At 34.8% G+C, this 19,795-nt stretch overlaps 1 protein-coding gene across 10 annotated transcripts in view; it reads right to left on the reverse strand.

Annotated features, from left to right (window-relative positions):
• NCOA1 (nuclear receptor coactivator 1) overlaps positions 1 to 19,795 on the reverse strand; it is a 194,990-nt gene that overhangs the window by 13,531 nt on the left and 161,664 nt on the right. For all 10 annotated transcript variants that reach the window (XM_039887677.1, XM_039887680.1, XM_039887679.1 and 7 more), the window contains 6 exons: positions 17,884 to 18,001; positions 16,498 to 16,666; positions 15,121 to 15,435; positions 8,909 to 9,010; positions 6,641 to 7,043; positions 414 to 588 (listed from right to left, as the gene is read on the reverse strand). In XM_039887677.1, coding sequence (XP_039743611.1) covers positions 414 to 588; positions 6,641 to 7,043; positions 8,909 to 9,010; positions 15,121 to 15,435; positions 16,498 to 16,666; positions 17,884 to 18,001 — 1,282 coding nt within the window. The remainder of the gene's footprint in view (positions 1 to 413; positions 589 to 6,640; positions 7,044 to 8,908; positions 9,011 to 15,120; positions 15,436 to 16,497; positions 16,667 to 17,883; positions 18,002 to 19,795) is intronic.

Genomic DNA, 19,795 nt, shown 5'->3' on the forward strand with positions numbered 1-19,795 from the left:
AAACCTATTTAAATTCAGCTCTGCTGAATTCTAACATTTTGCCAATCCTACTTCAGATTTTTTAAGTGTTTTTTTATAGAGAAATATTTTTTAAAAAGTACTCATTTCTACATTTGTCCTACGGAAGCTCTGTTACTCATGAAAGTTGATCATATTCTTCAGGTGTGCGGGGGGTGGGACAAAAAGGTTGGGGGCCACCAGACCGCTTCTCTCGACTGTAAACACATAAATTTGCCTTGAAAATTACTTAAAGGATTTAAAAATCATTATTTTTCTTTGTTGATAACATAAAATTCAGTTCTCTGAGTTTGCAAATGGCAGTAGCCAATAATCTGTTTAGATTGTGAAGGAATGGCTGTTCTTATGTGCCGCAGAGTAACAGGGATGCCCATACATAAAAACTGCCTCCTTACTTGTTGTTTCCCATTGCCCCCTGCTGCCAGGCCTTCATGTCTGGTGACTGGTACCCAGACGCAGGCGGAGTCTGCTGGAGCAGAGAGGTCTGAGGAGGAGGGATTGGCATTGGCACCATGGAGTTCCCAGGGCTCAAAGACGGAGCAAAGTTGGCCTCGCCTTGAGGAACCATTCCTGCAAATTGATACAAATTTATTTATGTGAATACACTGTAAATTTATTAACTCTATAAAAGAAAAAATAAAGATCCGTCATTATAGATTTAGAAATATCCTAATCAACAGAGTAGGGAAACAATTTCTGTCTCTTAAAAGTAAAGCAGGAAATTTCACTATAAACAAGAGAGATGAATAAACATATAAAATACGTTTGGGAAGAATGATTTCCATTCTAAGATGTTGATTTGGGTACCAAAATTATATATTATTTTTTTCTGTTCTATTTTGCTTACACAAAGTAAGCATTAAAAATATACATGAACACACATGACAGGTTACTTGTGTAATAAGTTGAAAAGGGAAAAAAAAAACCCACGTGTGAAATGAAATATGAGTTTTGTTGGCCACTCCTCCTTAGTCATCTTTGTGGGCTCTTCTTCCCTTCCCTGTCTTTTTTTTAAGCTTTATTGAGATATAATCTACATAGCATAATATTCACTCACTGAACTGCACAATTCAATGATTTTTAGTAAATTTATTGAGTTGTGCAACCATCGCCACAACCCAGTTTAGACATTTTCATCACCTCTGTATTCCCTGTACCTGTCTGTAGTCAACACCCATCCCACCTTAGCCTTAGGCAACCACTAATCTACTTTGTCTTTACAGATTTGCCCTTTTTTGGAAATTATATATAAATGTAATCATATGAGGTGTTTTGTGTTTGGCTTCCTTCACTTAGCATACTTTTTTGAGGTTCAATCATTCTGTAGCATTTATCAGTAGTTTGTTCCTATTCATTCAGGATAGTTAATGGTTTAACTATCGAAAATCAACTGAACGTAAAAGTCACTCATTCTGTTGCAGTGCTCTGTATTGCATGTCTATACTTATCCCAACACTACACTGTCTTGATTGTTATAACTTTATTTTTGAAACTAGTAGTCATCCCATTCATATAATTTTTTTGTCTCAGACACTGTAGTTTTTGTCTCTAGAAGTTTGATTTGGATTTTTAAAATATCTTCCATACTTTTACTTAACATGTTCAGACTTTCTTCTACCTTCTTGAACATATGGAATAAATGTATAATTTATAATTGTCTTAACATTCCTGTCTACTAATTCTATCATTTGTGTAATTTCTGGATTGGTTTTGTTGAACTGATTTTTCTCCTCATTATTGGTTCTATTTTCCTGCTTCTTTGCTTGCCTGGTAACTTAAAAATGATATCATACCTTGTGACTTTTAGTTAGGTTCTCAATTTAAAAAAATTTAAAAATATTTTTGACATTTGTCTGGGTTATGGTTATGTTACATGGTAACAGTTTAATTCTTTTTGAGTCTTGTGCCCAAAGAGACAAGAGAAGGGTTGTATTGCCCATTACTGAGGCAAAACCTTCTGAGAATTCTGCCTAATACTCCATGAATTAAGAGTTTTCTATTCTGGCTGGTGGGAAGAGGGACTGGCTCTGTGTGAACTTCGAAGACTATTCCCTCTACTCTTTTCAGGTGTTCTTCTCTGGCCTTGGTTTGTGTATGTACACACACCCCCACCCCACCCCACACCCCCACCCAGCTGAAGACCTAAGTGAGACCCTGTGCATATCCTTGTAGTTCTCTCTCTGTGACTCCCTCTTCTCTGGGACTGTGCCCTGAGGCTTCTAGCTGCCTTGGCTTTCCCAGACTCCCAGCTCATCTTGGGAAACCACCTGCTCCTGGTAGATGCCCCCTCCTGCTGCACAGTCTGGGCAATTTTGAGAACTGCTGTTTCAATGTCCTTTGATTTTTTTGTTTGTTTGTTTCAGATAGGAGAATAAATCTAGTCCCCGTTACTCCATCTTGGCAAAAAATTGAGCTTATAACAATTTAAAAAAGTAAAAATGGGTCCTTTTACGATTTGTTATGTTAGCATTTTGTATTCTTTTTTGTTTTTTTTTCCTGAAAAATACATTTCCAGTTAAATGCTTTTGAGAAAGTTATAAAGGTGCAAGAAAAAAAGAATTTTATAATTTGATTACCCATAATTTAGTATAATTCCTTCAAATCTTCCTCTATAAAATATTTCAGAATTTTGTTGCTTCTTTCCCTTATCATTATATCATATGCATGTTTCCATGTCCTTGATGTCTCTTTGTAAACATAATTGTACATGCCAGTACAATATTGTATTATCATTGCTGATACAATGACTTTTCTCTTTTTTTGGCTTGGTTAATCTGGTCAGAGATGTAATTTATTCACTTTTGTTTTTTTATAGACAATTTTAAATTTTCTGTGAAAGTTGAGCCAACTATATAGACTGTATACAGTTTTTTTTCTTTTACTAAATGTTTACACCTTTTTTAAAAATAAAGATTATGTAAAGCTACATACTTTCTCTTTGATGCTTCCTCCATATATAATTTAATCTCTGGTTAATAATTTTGACATAGAATATATAAAGGAAAAATTTTTTCCCATTTATGACTCTACAGGGTGGGTTTTTTCCCCATCGTCTTTACTATCTTCATATATGTTAACTGTCTTTGCATTAATTCTATATTTTAAATTTCAACTATTTTGGTTGTGATTCTTAAAAAATACTTGTCTGTCCCTAATCCGTTTTTAATCTTATTTATGAAGAAATAATTTCTTTCAGAAAAAACATCTATGTGAGGGGGAAAAGAGACTTATCACATTTTGGATATTACTCTGTGAGGGTCAAGTAAAAAATAAATGAGACTCCAAGTACGGTGGCATGCTTTTTGACACTTCTTCCTGGCCTTATGTCACATTTTAACTGCCCATGTTTTCCTTATCTGATGATCTAATTTTAGTAGAAAGAATCAGCCTGTCAATAATGAATTGGAGTGGAAGTTACAGTTTTAGTACAGTCCTGCCACTACATTGAACCTTGTACTCCTTGAATCAGACAACCTAGTTTAAAGTCTACAATTCCATCTTTGCCTAGACCATACAAATTCTCCTTGCTGGACCATGAACAACCTCACAGACATTTGGCAGCAGCAACGAGAATCAAGATTCAACCTCCCATTCTTTTACGTCTGCAAAGTCTCACTGTGCTAAGCACTTGCGAAAAAAAAAGGTTAAAAAATCACACTTAGCTCACTCACGGAATTTGCTGTTTAAAAAGAAAGGCAGCTAGGTTAACAAGTGGCTCTAAGACAGGGTGGTAAGTGCTCATAATTGGGAGTGTCGGCAGGGAAGGCTTCCCAGAGGAGATACCTTTGAGGGGAGAAAGGAACAGAGATGAGACAGGTGAGGGAAGGATATTTTAGACAGAGGGTTCAGGATGTACAAAGGCCTAGGAGTAAAACAGAGCAACGTATGGCCTCTTCCTGGAACTTGAGAAGTTTGTTATAACTGGAACACTGAGACATGGAGGGAAGGGCAAGTGGAGTTGATGAGTCTAGCTTTGGACAAGTTGAGTTTGGGTTGTTGGTGGAAAATTCAAGTATGTCTGTCCAGCAGGCAGTGGTACACGCAAGAGAGAGATCTGGTTAGAGATAGAGAACAGAGCCATTAGTATGAAGAGGTCACTGAAGCCACAGGAGTCGATAAGATCACTGAGGAGGAATAGGTGGAGTAGCATTTTACTGTGCAGTTCACAGAAAAGGGGGCTCTGGATGGGTTTCAAAGAATTCACGAAGTGGGTACAAAATTTTTAAAAAATCCCCCATATTTACTTTGAATACTGTCTTAGTATAAAACAAATTTTAAATGTCTAATTCTGTTCTAGTGCACTTATCTTCACAGCATAATCCAGAAAAATTCTGTTTTCAGAAATAAAAGAAAGCATTCTCTGTAACAGTTTACCTACATGTTCTTTCATCTATTTTGGGCCGATGTTAAGCTGAAGATGCCAAAGCAAACTTTTTATGCAAAGGGCCAGACAGTAAATATTTTTGGTTTTGCAGGCTCTAAGGTTTCTGCAACAACTACTCAATTCTGTTGTGTGAAATCAGCCATAAACAATGTGTAAGCTAATGAGAATGGCTGTGTTCCAATAAAACTTTATTTATAAAAACAAGTTGTTTTTTTTTTTTTTTTTTTGAGAAGGCTTGCTTTGAAAAGGTTAGAACTATTCCAGAACTTGAATTTGTACCAACACAAAACCTGGTCTTGAAGCCTCCTAGCAGGCTGCTGATCATATCAAAGCAAGTTTATAACTTAGAGCAGTGGAAGAAATTAAAACATTTCCTCTTTAATTGTTCTTATGCTTTCCAGAAAAACTAAGAACCTTCTATTATTTTGAAGCAGTTCATGGAAGAACTGAAAGCTCTGACATTTCATTTCAGTCTGCACCTGGACGAAGTTAAGTACTCTCTCCTCTGTACACACCTTCTGGGTTTTGTTTGTAGTGTGACTGCTGGCTTTATCAAAGAAAAATGCTTATTTTGTGGAAAGTACTTTTGGTTAATCAAAAGTTTGGCTGGAAGAAAAATCCAGGTACCAGATAAAGCACCTATGATGAGTGGCAACACATCTGGTTATGCTGCCTGCCTGGTAAAGAAGGAACGTCTACCCACTCGCCACCTCAATTACTGTGTTCTATATACTGACATGCAATAGATCAAAGACTGGACCCACAACCCTGAAAAAAATCTTGTCAACTTCATTGGAACCGGGGCTTTCCAGGTGGCTTTGTCAAGGCACAAGAGCAGGAAAGGAAGTTTCCAGAGAAGAGGTTGTAAACAGCGTGAGTGAAAATTGACTGAAAATTTTTATTTTTATAAGAGAAAGAAATCCTTGGAGAATTTATTAATTTTTGGTTTACTTATAGTTAGTATTTCCCCACCAATGAATGAGATAAATCTTTTGATTCAAGGATATGAAATTCATATCATGAGTGCTAAGAATCTATTTGCTGTTTAGGCTAAGTTGCCATTTTGGAAGAGGAATGGGGACACAGATAACTATAGAAGTCTTCCAACGTTGAAGGGAGTACTTCTGCAGGAGAAAGTGAAAGAGCCTTGTCAAATTCTTTGTATACATAAATCTTAAGAAATAAAACTCTTCTGAAGGCCATTCCTGTTTATATAATCTTATAATTAAAAATATGGATTTATAATCCTTTCATCGCCCACACAGATAGTGTCAGAGATATAAACCAGCCAAAGATGACTTCATTGTCTTGAGGACAAAAGAACTGATGTGGCATAATTTTTATTAAAAGGTTTTAAAGAATTCTGATGTTCTCTGACACAAGTCTCCCTAGATAGTTAATTTAGTAGTCAAAGTATTCTAGCACTTGCTGCCATAAGAATGAAAAGTCTAAATTGATTTGGCTGTCAAAGTTGATAAGCACATTGCCACGTCAAAAATCTCTATATAACTTCACCATTTTTTCAAGTCAAACAGCAGCCTTCTCTTAAAACCTAAAATTCATTTTTAAGCAGCCTTAAAATTTACTTTTTCTTTCACTTATAAAATTCAGGGATTTATTTCAATTTTTTTTCAGGAATTTGCCATTAATTTTGCATCGAAGTTTGATTAAACATGATGGATGCATCAAATGTACTTAATCACTACCTATTAGAACCTCAAAGTGAAAGAGAAGTAAAAAAAAGATATCGCCTAGGAAAAAGAATGGAACAGAGACAGTGCAAATGAAAGATTAAAAAAGACAAAAACCCTTTAGAAGCCAGAAAGCTGCCAAATATTGCAGGAATAGCTCACAACCTAAGCAGTTAAGAGTGGTGACACTAATGAGAAGTTTGAGATACTTTGTGAAGATTAATTGTCCTCATGTAAGCTATCAAACACAAAATCTCCAACATAATGAAAAAAACTGTATCCAAGCTTTGAGTTAATGTTCTTAAACCCACTGTCCGAAGTAGACTTTCATTAGATTCTTATAGGGCTCCATGAGAGAAAATGTACATACAGAACATTACAAATTTTAGTCAGACAGGTCCTTATAGACCCTTTAATTTAATAACCTTAGATATCTAAGAGAATAGCCTCAAACCACTCAGCCATTTAGTGTCACTGAACTGAAACACACAGAAAGAGAGGCCTACATGCAGGACTTGTAAAAGCGACACAGTCGTGGCCCTCGTACCTGATCCTGGGTACTGGAACACAGTCTGCTGCATCTGAGGATTGATCCCAGTGCCAAACTGTCCTCCCAGGTTTCCCGTCATGCCTCTGTTCACCATGCTGTTGCGGCTGGCCAGTGCTGCCTCAGGATTTGCTGCCAGTTGTGAAAATGGGCTGGTAGAAGCAGGTGGGGTTCCTGGATTTGTACCATAGTTTGGTGGGTAGGGGAATTGCTGCGAGGCACCCTGAGGAAGACGGGGATTCCCCATTTGAACTGGCAGTCCAGATGAGGGAGGGAGGTTGTTCCCAAAGCTTTGTTGCCTCATGAGCATGGCTCTTTGCTGCTGTATTAGCTGCCTCTGTCGGTGCTGTTGACTGTATAACTCCCGCTGGCGCTGTGCCAACATTTGGGCATTCAGGGGTGGCTGCAAAGGAGGAAAAATGCCTCACTTATTAGTATTATTATAATTGCTACCTATCTTGGAAAGCTTACAAGATAAAGCCTAGTAGCTTGGGGCAACAAAATAGGTAGCAATTATCAGTGTACAAAGGAAAATAAAACAGAAAAGGAACAAAAACCTCTTAAGTAATTATCACAGGGGAGAAACTGAATTAAACACATTTTGTAGATCAAAGGTAGTTGAGAAACGCTAAAACAATGCCTGACCATTAAAATGCGTTAAATGCAAATTCTCAAAAGTCACACAGAACTGAGAAAAGTCAAAGAAAGTCTATATTGATTAGTATTATAACACAGGTCATGAAAACTGTTAAAAGAAACAAGAAAACCATAAAGAAGAGAAAGAAAATGTGCTTGGTGACTTCTATCTTATCTGACATTAGGTTGTTAGGAGACTTCCTTTCCCAAAAAATTTACTGTTTCTAATACAGAGAAATTCAGTTTCCCCCTTTTCTAACTTACATCATCTTACTTAAATGAATAAAATGTGATTACAGGTGATTTTAATTTTTTTCATATATACTTTTCTGTATTTTCTAAATTATCTATAATAAACATATTATCTTTACAGTTAGAAAAATCTACAAATACCATTAAAAAGGAAAAATCAGAAATCCAGGATACAATGCTAAATAAATTATTGCTTAAAAAGAAAATAACTAATTAGAAGTAAAATAATAAACAGAAATAAATGGGAACCAGCATTTTTTATATCACTGCTGTAGTTAGAAGACTACTCTAGACATTAGAATAAGTATTTTAATAGCTATAAGATTATGAAGAAAAAAGTGGTAAAATTAGGTTGAAATCGCTTTTTGGTTTAATTTGCAAAGCAATATGGCATGTCAGTAAAGCCTTCCTCAGAAAATGTCAATTTAATCAGATTGAGGATCAGATTAAAGCAATGGCTCCATTAAAATTAAACATGTCATCTAGATATAGTCCAATCTAGAAGAAACTGTGACATATGACTTTCTGGTAGAAATCATCTTTATGTGAATTCCAAAAAAAATGTCTTCTGTCCTTATAATCTAATTACCCTTGCATGAGCTAACCACTGAGATTTATGAGACAGAGAAACCCAAATCTGGATGAAGATGCCAGTATCTATTGCTTACCAGCAGTTTCTGTTAATATTTACCCTTATAGTTAGTGTTGGCTTTCTGTATTTGCCCCAAATCCAACCAGGTCCATTTTATGGAGAAAAGAAGAGTTTTGTTTGACTCCTCTCTAAAATTCCTCAGTTCCCCAACTTTTATGTAAACTTGGTTAAGGAAACAGAAAAAAAGTGGTGGAAGCAAAAATGTTAAAGTATGTGCAGAAGTAGGGAGTGATTTCTAGATAATACTTAGAAGGCCACCCAGTTCTTTTTATGTTTAAAGTTCCAGTGGCTCTGGGTTCATATACAAGGGATGTTCAAATAAATAAAATATAGAAAATGCTGATGATCAGACAGAACAGAGAACATGAGATAGTTAATATAACTCAGCAATGTGACTGGGTTTGGATCAGGTTTCATTACCATTCACATAGTCTCATATCTTAGGCTTCTTATTACTGATACAATTTAGTACAACAGTAAGAGTTTTCTGCTTAGTCAGCTGTATCTAATAGCGATGGCAACAATAACAATAAAACAAAACAAAGAACCCTTGGCTTCTGATCAAATATCAGTAAGGAGTATCACAAGTTCATGATAAATTCATTCTAGAAGACAGCTACACTAATAAACACCATTAAAAGATCAGCTCACAGATCATTTCAAAGACACTCAAGTCAACACGGGTTGGGTTAGAAAAGTGCTAACAATGTCTGGTTTCCTCACATTACCTGGGGTGTAATTTGCTGCTGCATGCCTGATCTCATGTTGATACCAACAGGAGCATTTGCTGCAAATTGGTTCAAGATAGCTTGCCGATTTTGGTGTATCAACTAGAAAAAAACGACAAAATGAGATATCGTATTTCTACACACAAACATAGCACAGCCCTTATAGGTAACACATTTTTTCGTTACTAACAAGTTTTAGTAATCTAGATTTAATAAGATTATTTCCCATGTTTATTTGCCAAAGGTTGGTAATTCCTAACATCAAGTATTTCCTGCCTGCAGAACACTAAATATGGCCAATCACTTAAAAGTATAACACATACACATGTACATATATGTATATACATAGCCATACATACTATACACATGTACATATATCCATGTGCATGTATCTATATGCATATATATTACACGTGTATGTATTCTACTTTTAAATGCTCTGCCATAAATGCTGTCATTAAATGCACACATACATTTTACATATTTAAAAATTTTTTTAATGCTTAGTTATTTCAGGTAAGTGCAATAATGGAAAGAAACAGCTCTAGATCATAAAACTATTGTGAGTAAAAAAGTAAGTATACAATATAGTATATTCTACAAAGGTCTGGAAGATAAATGGAAAAGCTGAGGTATTACTCACTGGAGGGTACCTGTCTAATGGGTACATATTTGGGGGAAAATCTGATGTGATTTCATTAGCTGAAGAGAATTATGTAAGAAACAAATGGTCTGAGAAAATGGACTATTTATTTAACTGGAAGAAGTAATTACTTTAGACCAGCATTTCCCAAATTGGTGTTCTAAAGAACATTGTTCTGCAGGATATTAATAGATGTGCCGGAAAAATAGCACGCTGTGCTGTATTAAGTACTAGAAACGATGGGTTACGCAAGGTGAGACAGATTTCCTTACTGCAGTAACTCTATGAGCCTTTAACTGGCCAAAGCGCATTGTGAATCTCCACGAAGAGGATATACTATATAACTTATTTATCACAAACCTTTTTTTCTGACATTTAACTATTAACTCCTAGAGCAATCTTCTAAGGAAGACATTTTTGGATGTCATGATTAGGGAAAGGTTCCTACCAGCATGTGGTGGGTAGAGACCAGGGAGTCTACTGAACACCCTTCAGCACATGAGAAGCCTCCCATCCCCCCGCTAACAAGAATCGCCCAGCTCTAAAATGTTAATGGAGCCAAGGGTGAGAACTCTGACACAGCCACTGCATAAATTCTTATAAGAGAGTTTTTTGAAGAAGTCTATGCTTTCATCAGGCAGTTTTCATTGCCAGAAATCTAGAGGTGAAATCTGCTTCTCTGCAGTTTCTGCTCTTTGATCTTAGTTCAATTTTCTGGTTGCTTCTATTCCCTAATATATAAAAGATGATCAATAGTGGTTCTTATGGCAGATCCATACCTTTCTTCAGCACCCTACCACATAACGTATTGGGACTTGCCTAAGTATACCATATTTCTTTATCTCTTTCGACTGTTACTCTCTCTTCATATTATTCTTTTCTTGATAGTACGAAAACCATGTCCCTTGCTGGAGAAGAGGAAAATGAAACTAGAATAGAATAATTCTATTTTTTGTCAACCAGTGTTATACAATTTTCGATAAGCGGCAGGTCTACTCATTTTTTCTGCTCTTGTCCAAAAATAGAAGTTTACAAGTTCTTTATAGGTATTATGGAAATATTTCTTGAGTCTTTGCTTATTTGAGATGGAAGCAGACACTACACCTAAAGACTTTAACTCTGTATTTCTTTTTAATCACCAGCTCTTTCCGTCATTTTTGCCTTTTTAAAAAATCTCAACCAGGGCATCTATTATAGTTTCCTACAGTGTTCTTCCTCCTCCTGTCCGCCAACTGGGGATTATTCACAACTATAGAGTCAAACTAAAAATCTTAAAATCTTTTTGCGCCTTGTGTACCATATTCTAGTTGATGGGATATACTTACAGTCAAGAAACCATGTTTTTAAAACTGATCTTAAGATCCATTAAAAAGAAAAAACTACGATGTAGACCTGAGTATATCCCTTTCTTTTCTTGAATCATCAGGTACTGTGTTAACTTCCTGACAATTAGATGCTTACATCTCCTGCGTTTGGCAAGAGGGAAGAAGGAAGAAGAGGATATGACCAACAAATAAACAGATATCAATCAAGTGAGGTAAGTGTATTAAAAACACCATGTTATGAATCTGATGTATTCTAGATACTAATCCTTTGTCTGTTATATGGGGTTGCAAATATCTTTCCTGAAATAACTTCCCTGAGTCTGTAGCTCGTCTTAAACCTTGTTTATGGTATCTGTTAACTTAAAAGTTTTACATTTTAATGCAAAAAATTTTAAGGGGCAATAGAGATCTTCTCATATTCACATTTAGGTCATTAAACCACCTAGAATTTATTTTTATGTATGGTATAAGGTAAGGATCGAATTTAATTTTTCCCCCTTTATGGACAGCCAAATGTACCAGCATTTATTACGCAGGCCATTATTTCCCCAGTGACTGCCACCTCTGTCACTTATTAAGTTTCTATATACATCTGGGTGTGTCTCTGTGCTCTATTTTGTTCCAATCAGTAGAACTGTCTGTCTATCCCTATGCCAGTTCTACATTATTTTAATTTCTAAAACTTGGTTTTAAATCTTGGTATCCGGTAGGGTGAGTTCATCCTTATTCTTCTTTAAGACTGTATTCACGCTTCTAAAATAAATTTAGCATCTATTTGTCAAATTCCATGTTGAGATTCTGATTGGAATTCCACTGAATTTATAGATTAATTTCAGAATGACTGCCATCTTTATGATAGTCTTTCAATTCATAAGTATCCTTTATTTGGATTTTCTTTGTGACTTTCAATTATGGTTTATAATTTTCTAACTTTTGCATATGGTGACATATTTTGAAATTATATTCTCTAATTGGTTGTTGCTAATCAAAAGGCTTGTCGTTGATTTTTATTTCTTTTATCCAGAAACCTTGCTGAACTTATCTGTTAGTTCTAAGTTCTCTGTATATTCTCTCGGATTTTCTATGTGAGCAAGTCATATTATTTGCACATGATAATTTTGTTTCTTTCTCAGATTTGCTTTCTATATTTCAAAATTCTATATATTTCAAAACTTTTAGTATGATAAGATGGTATTCTTTTTTTCTGTTCTGATATGAACTTACTCAATTAAAATATACGACCTGTCATTTAATGGAATTTAAGGCAGGAGAAAGTACAGATGTTCCACAGTTCACCAATTTGATCCCAACTGTGAATTTACCTGTATAGCTTTAAACATATTTAAACCTCAGTTTCTTGGTTTTATCAGGTACTGTTATTGCCACCACACAGCCGTTTACTCTTCTCCTTTTCCTGGATGATAGAATAGGATTTTATTCAGCTAACTATCCCAAATCACATACCTCAAGGGATAATCTATAAGTACTGTAAGTCAATCCTTGCCAGCAATTGGTTAAGTATGTACATGTGACTTAGTCATGGCTAGGCAGATGTGAACACTTCTTCACTTTGAGGGGGTGGGATGGGAGAGAAAGAGGAGCAAGAGCCCTCTGAAGAAAGGCTCTGAGATGCAGAGGAAAGAGGCAGTCCCTTTTTCCCCTGCTAGACAGTTTTGCTTGCAGGTCATATTTGTAATGATGGCAGCTCTTTTTCTAGTTGCCAAGGATTACACAGTAAACAAATAGAAAGAACCTGGGTCCTTTATAACATCCTTGAGTCTCTGAAGTAACCACATCTGGACCTGTCTCTATTTTGTATCATGTCAATATTTGAGTCAAAATATTTTTTTTACTACTTTGAATTGATCTTTTTTCTTTCCTTGTTGCTGACAGCATCTTAAAACTGAGACACTGATTAAGAAAAGCTTTGGCCAGACCTTCTCACAGGGAGCCCTGAAGTGCAGGGGTCTCCAACCCCTGGGCCATGGACCAGTATAGGTCCATGGCCTGTTAGGAAGTGGGCCGCATAGCAGGAGGTGAGTGGCCAGCGAGCAAGCGAGGCTTCATCTGTATTTGAAGCAGCTCCCCAGTGCTGGCATCACCGCCTCAGCTCCAACTCCAACTCAGATCATCAGTCATTAGACTCTCATAGGAGCACTGGTTCCTGGTGCCAAAAAGGTTGGGGACCGCTGCCTTAAGTAGACACACACGGAAGATTCTGAGCATCTGTAGTGCAAAAATCACTATGGACTGAGCACCCACTGATGAACAGAACTTATGGCCCAAAACCCAGAGAGTAGGTCTAGATAATATGGCTCCTTAGGTAGCAGAGTTACTGTCTTATAAGGCAGTATAAATTATTTTTGTGTACTGACATATCTGGAGGCTTAAAATATACTGCGCCCAAATTTTGTTATTTCTCCCATTTGATGGATATTTCAGTCTGTTGGGCTACTAAGAACTCCAAGCTTTGGACATACTTCCATAATATTTAAAGGAAGCAATGAGGAGTCATGTTCAACTATTTACATCCTTATTTCATGTATATCCTTTGCATGGCTACTCTGCTGATCGGTTGCTTTAGGAGCAAATCAAAGTAAAAGCAAGTTTTTTTCTGAACTAAGTATGAATTATCATTTCATCTATTCACAAACCTGACCTAGATTGTTGTGCTGGCCTTGCTCACTAAACCTTTAACTTAGGCAGTTTTTACTGAACTATATCCTGTAAAAGGAGGAAATCAGCATAGCTACATTTTCCTGTACTTTTTTGGTTTAGCACTAAATCACTTAGTGCTGGCATTGTTACGTAACTTTTCAGGTATATATGTTCTGAATATCCCGAGCCGACTGTAACTTCTGAAAGCTGTCTGTACGTTTTATTCTTTGTATTCCTCACAGTACTTAATACAGTCCCCCTAAATACGTTTTATGAAAAATTAAGTACAGGAGAACTATTAAGCATTCTTTATTCTTATGCTCTCTATCTATGATGGATGAGTTATAACAAGAAGTAGTTTATCTTTAACTTAACTCAGAACATATTACTATTCCCCTTCTTTGTTGCTCGTTTCTTCCCCCTCTCCCCTTAATTCCTCTTTGAGTCCTTTATTTCACTCCAGCACTTAAAAAATGATTCCTTTCTTTGTTATTCTACCATTAAATTTTTTTTCCTGTTTTGTCTTTCCCTTTTTTTCTGCCTTTCATCATCTTTTCAAGTGAAATAAAAGCACATTTCATATTATTTATTTATTGAATTTTATAGTATTATCTAGTTTTTATTAGGGCCACTACATGCCAGATATTGTGTTATAAGCTTTACATGCATTATCTCATTTAATCACAACCACCTATGAGGTAAAGGAATTAGTTAATCGATTCTTTTTACAGAGGAAGAACCAAGATGAAAAACAAGAGGCTTTACAAGGGTAAATAATTTGCCTGTCAACTCACCTAAGCTAAGGTTAGAACTAGGATTTGAAACTAGAGCTAACTCTTATAACTATTATATCATACTGCCTTTCTAACTGATCTCCTTTTTCTTCTTTTCTGAATTAGTAAGGCACCAGGAAATGACATACTTAAAAAAAAATCTAAAGCAATATACACACATGGTTTGAAATAACAGAGAAGGATTAATAACAAGAAACAACTATCAATAGTCCTGGTCCCACTTCCCAGAGACGATACTTTTAACCAGTTGTTTTCCTGGTTTCTGGTGATTATCTCTATATTTGCTGCTTATATGATCTTAAATATTTATGTCACTATACCTGCTCATTAACTCACTCACAACTCTCAACACCCCCAAATTTTCCTTTCCTCCATCCTTCTAATATAACATCGTCACTAGGCTTTAATCACTCCAACTTCAAACAACATAAATAAACTTCATTTTCTGTTCCAACAATCATAGACAATATCTCTTGATACTTTTATCAATTAAGCTGTTTCTCTTATTAATTTAATAATTGTATAATGTTCATTTTAAATATATTTTTATCTCAAAAAATAAAAATAAGTTGCTTTCAAAAGTAGGTCTCAAACTACTTTGTTATAAGCCAGTAGTTTTTAATTGAATGAGTGTGTCCTCTTTTCTTATCCTAGCAGACCAAAGATGGTGTTTGAGTCTTTCATAAAGGTCTGGGAATAGACTTGTCACCTTTATTGTAGCAATTGGGCTGTCTTATAACAAAAAGAACATATGTCTTTAAAAACTATCACGTGCTAAACAAGAGTACTCACCTGCTGCTGTCCCTGTAATCGCTGCTGAAGTTGAAGTCGAAGCTGGTTGGGTGCAGCTGGAGGTCTGTTTAGGGTTTGCCTGGGCTGCATGCCCATGCCAGGGGAAAAAGCACCTCGGGGAGGTGTTACTTGAACAGGCATAGTCCCCAGTGAAGGTTTTTGCCTGACCATGCCTTGGAAAGGGCTAGTGAGATTGGCAGTAGGTGAAGGAGAAGAATAAGGCTGGGAATACAGGTTGGGTCTTTCTTCCATCATCAAAGGTGGTGTTGCTTGTTGTGGTGGAAATCTCTCTGATAGTACATCTAATCCACCTCCCTGTTAGAAAATAAGCCAAACATTTTACAAATAAATTTCTGCCAGTAAATGACATACTTCTCTATATAATTCTGGATCTAAGGGCATGTTATCTCTAGAAAGTGTCTTCTAAACATATTCATTCATGCTGAATCCATGAAGCTCTCCGGAAGTTTACCACCCAAAAGAATCACCTCAGAAAGGCACTTCTGAAATGGAGTGCCAGATTAACTGAGATGTTTTAAAATCTCAGTAAAGAAATGAAAACACAGTTAAAATAGAGGCCTTAAATCAATGAAATGCAGCAAAAAGGTTTAAAAAGAACTTCACTGCAAAGCTTAAGAATCAACAAATTTTATATTTAATAGGTTACCACAAAATTAGATTCCTAAAGGAGGGGTCAGTCAGGCATTTTTCTATCTCAAATACAGAATTCATGTTTAATATTTGAAAAAAAATTTATAGCTGACCTAAGAGAATGCCACAGAGTTATGACTTTCAAACTTTTGACTATTACTCATTGTAAAAAATATAATTTAAGTTGTGACCTGCTGTGTGTGTGTACGTGGGTGTCTAAAAGAAGAGTTTCATGAAACATAACTTCCCCTTTTTAAGGGCTATACATTCTGATATTTTGTATTTTACACTATTTATTCCATTTAAAAAATGCGTGTCATGACATACTAAACTGATTTTTCAACCCCACAACCTGAAAAATACTAACCTGGAAGTTGAAATATCATGGAAAATATAGGATGAAGGCTAGCATGAATAAAGGATAAATTAAGTTCTAAAATAAGAAGTAATGATATAAATCTGGATTCTATTCTAAGGAGAGCTTCTAAGATTCTGTTCCACAGTGAAAGGCGAAGATTTTCTAATCTCAGACTTTCTAATTATTATTATTATGATATTTTCTGTTTAAAAATCCCATTAACTATTACATATTTTATTAACTTTCAAAAGGGTAAATTATAAAAAAGCTAAAGCATAGTGAGAACAATATTTAAAAATCTTGCTTAAAAATCATTTTCTAGCTTTTTGGGGATGAATCATTTAGATGATGCCAACTTTAGTAAATACCTGAACAAGTTTGTCAATTCCCAGAGCTCTGTCTAATTCAGCCAATTCAGTCTCATCCTTGCCGCTGAGGAAGGATACCAGCTGTTCAAGAAGAGCCTTCTCATCATTTCTTCCTTCTACTGTTGTCGGTGGACAGAGCAGCTCATCTAATTGTGAACTAATACACTGGCTGCAGAATCAAAAGATAAAGTTTAAGACTGTATAGCAAGTGATTATTCTATCTTAAGAATGCAAATACACACACACACTATACATATGCAAGTCTAGTTCTAGAAAATTCTCTGATACACTTAATGTGCAGAAATTTATGAACATATTTTTCATTCTTTTGTCCATTAACTTTGTTTATATATTCTTTATGTTAGCTTACAGAAATAGCCTAAAAAATTAACCAAATGGTTAGGAAAGGGAAAATAATTTTTAACAAAAGTAAAAAATAAAAATTAACTAAAAACTCAGAAAAAAATCACTTCGCCTATATTAGGATTTACTCTATTCATTCTATGGATGCCTTGAATTATTGATAATTGAACCATAATCAAAACAGTGCACATTTTATTACCTAACTTTCAAAGATGATCAAATCATACTGATAACATGACATGATTACCGTTTACAAAAGTACTCAAAATAGAAAAATGAAACATGCTCAGTGTTAAGCAAAAAAACAAAGTGTTGATTACACATATGTAGAAATACATAGCAGATCCAAGCTGATATAAAATAATGCATAAAACAGAAATATATAGAAATAACAGTAATACTACTAATATAATTATAAGGATTCTTCTTCAGGGAAGGTAAATGGGAACACAGTTCATATGTTCACAGTTAAGGCTTTTAATCACATTCAGTACTATCTAGTCATCCTTTGGTTGCTATGTATGAGATGTATTCTGTTATGGAAATAGAGCTCCTTGTGCTGATTAGAAATTAAATTCTAATCAAGATGGGGCACTGAGTACATATAGAAAGTACCTCCCCTCCTTATACCCTCTTGCTCCAAACAAAGAGTAAAACTGGACAAAATAATTCTATAACTAAAAGCTCAAGAGCAGCATAATTGTTGTACTGAGGCCAAGTCATCCACAGGTGCCAGAAACGTTATATTAATCAATCAAAGCAAAGTAAGAAATGAAAAATAAACCAACAGCTGTACACTGTATCAATCTCTTGGTAATTACAATATATACTAGTCTTGAGGTCATGTAGTAAATAAATCAGTCTAACTCCGTGTCCTCCCCCATTTCTATTTTTTCATGATAATTCACTTCTGTTAACATCTCACAAAATACCAATGCAGATTGGAATCCAGTTTGGAAAAAGTATTCTTTGTTGCAGAAGTTGGAATCTGATACTTTATAAAATACAAAGTATATTACTCACTCTTCTGGTTTATTCTGATTTACAGCTGTCACTGCATTATTTGTCCATGGAATCTGATCACCTGTTCCTGGTTGTCCAAATTGGTTATCAATTGCTTCCAATTCCAGCTCAGGTAATCCTGATTAATGAAGAAAAGGTAAGAAGTCAGTGGCACAGGGTAAGATAAAATGACAATGTTTTTCTGAAGTAATATATAGTACAGCAGAGATTTCAATCATAAAATATTACTTCAATGATACAAAGGTCACTTATTCAGAAACTTAAACTATCTACAATGTGGCCACATAACAACAAGTAAATGACAAAATAAGAAAAGGTCTGTGAATCAAAGAAAATCTGATGTTAAAAGGTTTGTACATAAATTGATGTACCATAGGAGAATCACTCCAGACACTACCAAAAATTAAAGATATTATAACAATTTTGGTTAATTGTTTTTTCAGTCTACAGTACATTAGAATAAGTAGGAACAATGTTATTATCATGAAATGAGAGCTTAAAGCAAAAGATAAAACGTGTTGTATAAAAGGTAGAACAGAAACTAAAGGGTATAGCAGTCTAGGATCATTTAGGAAATGGACAAAGCTCTACAGTTGTTCATCTAAAAATATAACAGCATATTTACGCCTTACTGTTAAAGTGTACACCTGAAACTTATTGGATTTCGTTAACCAATGTCACCATAAAATAAATAAATTAAAAAAAATAAAAATATAAAAACATAACAGTATAGTAACAGTATAATAATTGCTGCTTACAATGACAAATGAAAAAGAGGTTGAATTATGTTTTGTAATGGAAGAAAACAGTATATGCATTTTAGAAGGTTTTTGTGTGGGGATTTTTTTGGAAAGTTTTGATTATTTCTGTACTATTTATACTAGAAAAAATGTAACCTAAATTCTAGAAATTTAGAAACATAAATTACGGTATAGATATTTACAATGTATTATTAAATGAAAAAGAAAAAAGCATAACCCAATCCATTGTGTTCAGGGTAATTCTATTTTTAAAACTATTTCATATATATTAACAGAAAAAAATTCTGGTAGGTTAAATATCCTTGGTAGATTTTTAGGTAGTGAGATAAAGGATTACTTTTATTTTCCCTTAAGGGTTCTAATAATAGTTTATAATTTCTAAAATGAACATATATTAATTAATCGTTATTATATGATTCATATGTTGAAGTCCTAACCCCCAGTACCTCAGAATGTGACTGTGTTTAGAGATGATTAAGTTAAAATAGGGTCATTAGGGTGGGCTCTATGACTGCTATTCTTATAAGAGATTAGGACACAAACAACACAGAGGGATGACCATGAGGACACAGCTAGAAGGCAGCCATCTGTAAGCCAGTGAGAGTCCTCAGAGAAAACCAAACCTGCCAACATCCTAACCTTTACTTATAGCCTCTTGAACTATGAGGAAATAAATTTGTTGTTTAAACTGCCTGGTCTGTGTTATTTTGTTTTGGCAACCTGAGAACACATTTTTTTTTTTTAAATTAAGGTATAGTTAACATACAATATTATATTAGTTTCAGGTGTACAACATAGCGATTTGACATGTATATACCTCACAATGTGTTCACCATCTTAAGTCTAGTCACCACACAGTTATTATAACTTTAAAAAACAACTAAAAATAGAATTTTAAGAGAAAACATAATTAGGAAGAATTCCTCATTCTAATGGAGAATAAGTAGATTTTAAGATGCCTAAAAAATATATTTAATGCTGGATATTGATTACAACTATACAAAACATGTTAGACTCACTTTCATGTGAAATATACTCAATATTTAGTATGAATGAAATGTAGAGGTCCATATAAACACATTCACTTCTAAATGCAAAAAATTCTAGCTTTGTCTTCTCTAAAAAAATAATAAAGAAATCAAATTCTGTGG

This window comes from Pteropus medius, unplaced genomic scaffold (genome assembly GCF_902729225.1).
Source record: "Pteropus medius unplaced genomic scaffold, Ma_sr-lr_union100, whole genome shotgun sequence".
NCBI classification, from domain to species: Eukaryota; Metazoa; Chordata; class Mammalia; order Chiroptera; family Pteropodidae; genus Pteropus; species Pteropus medius.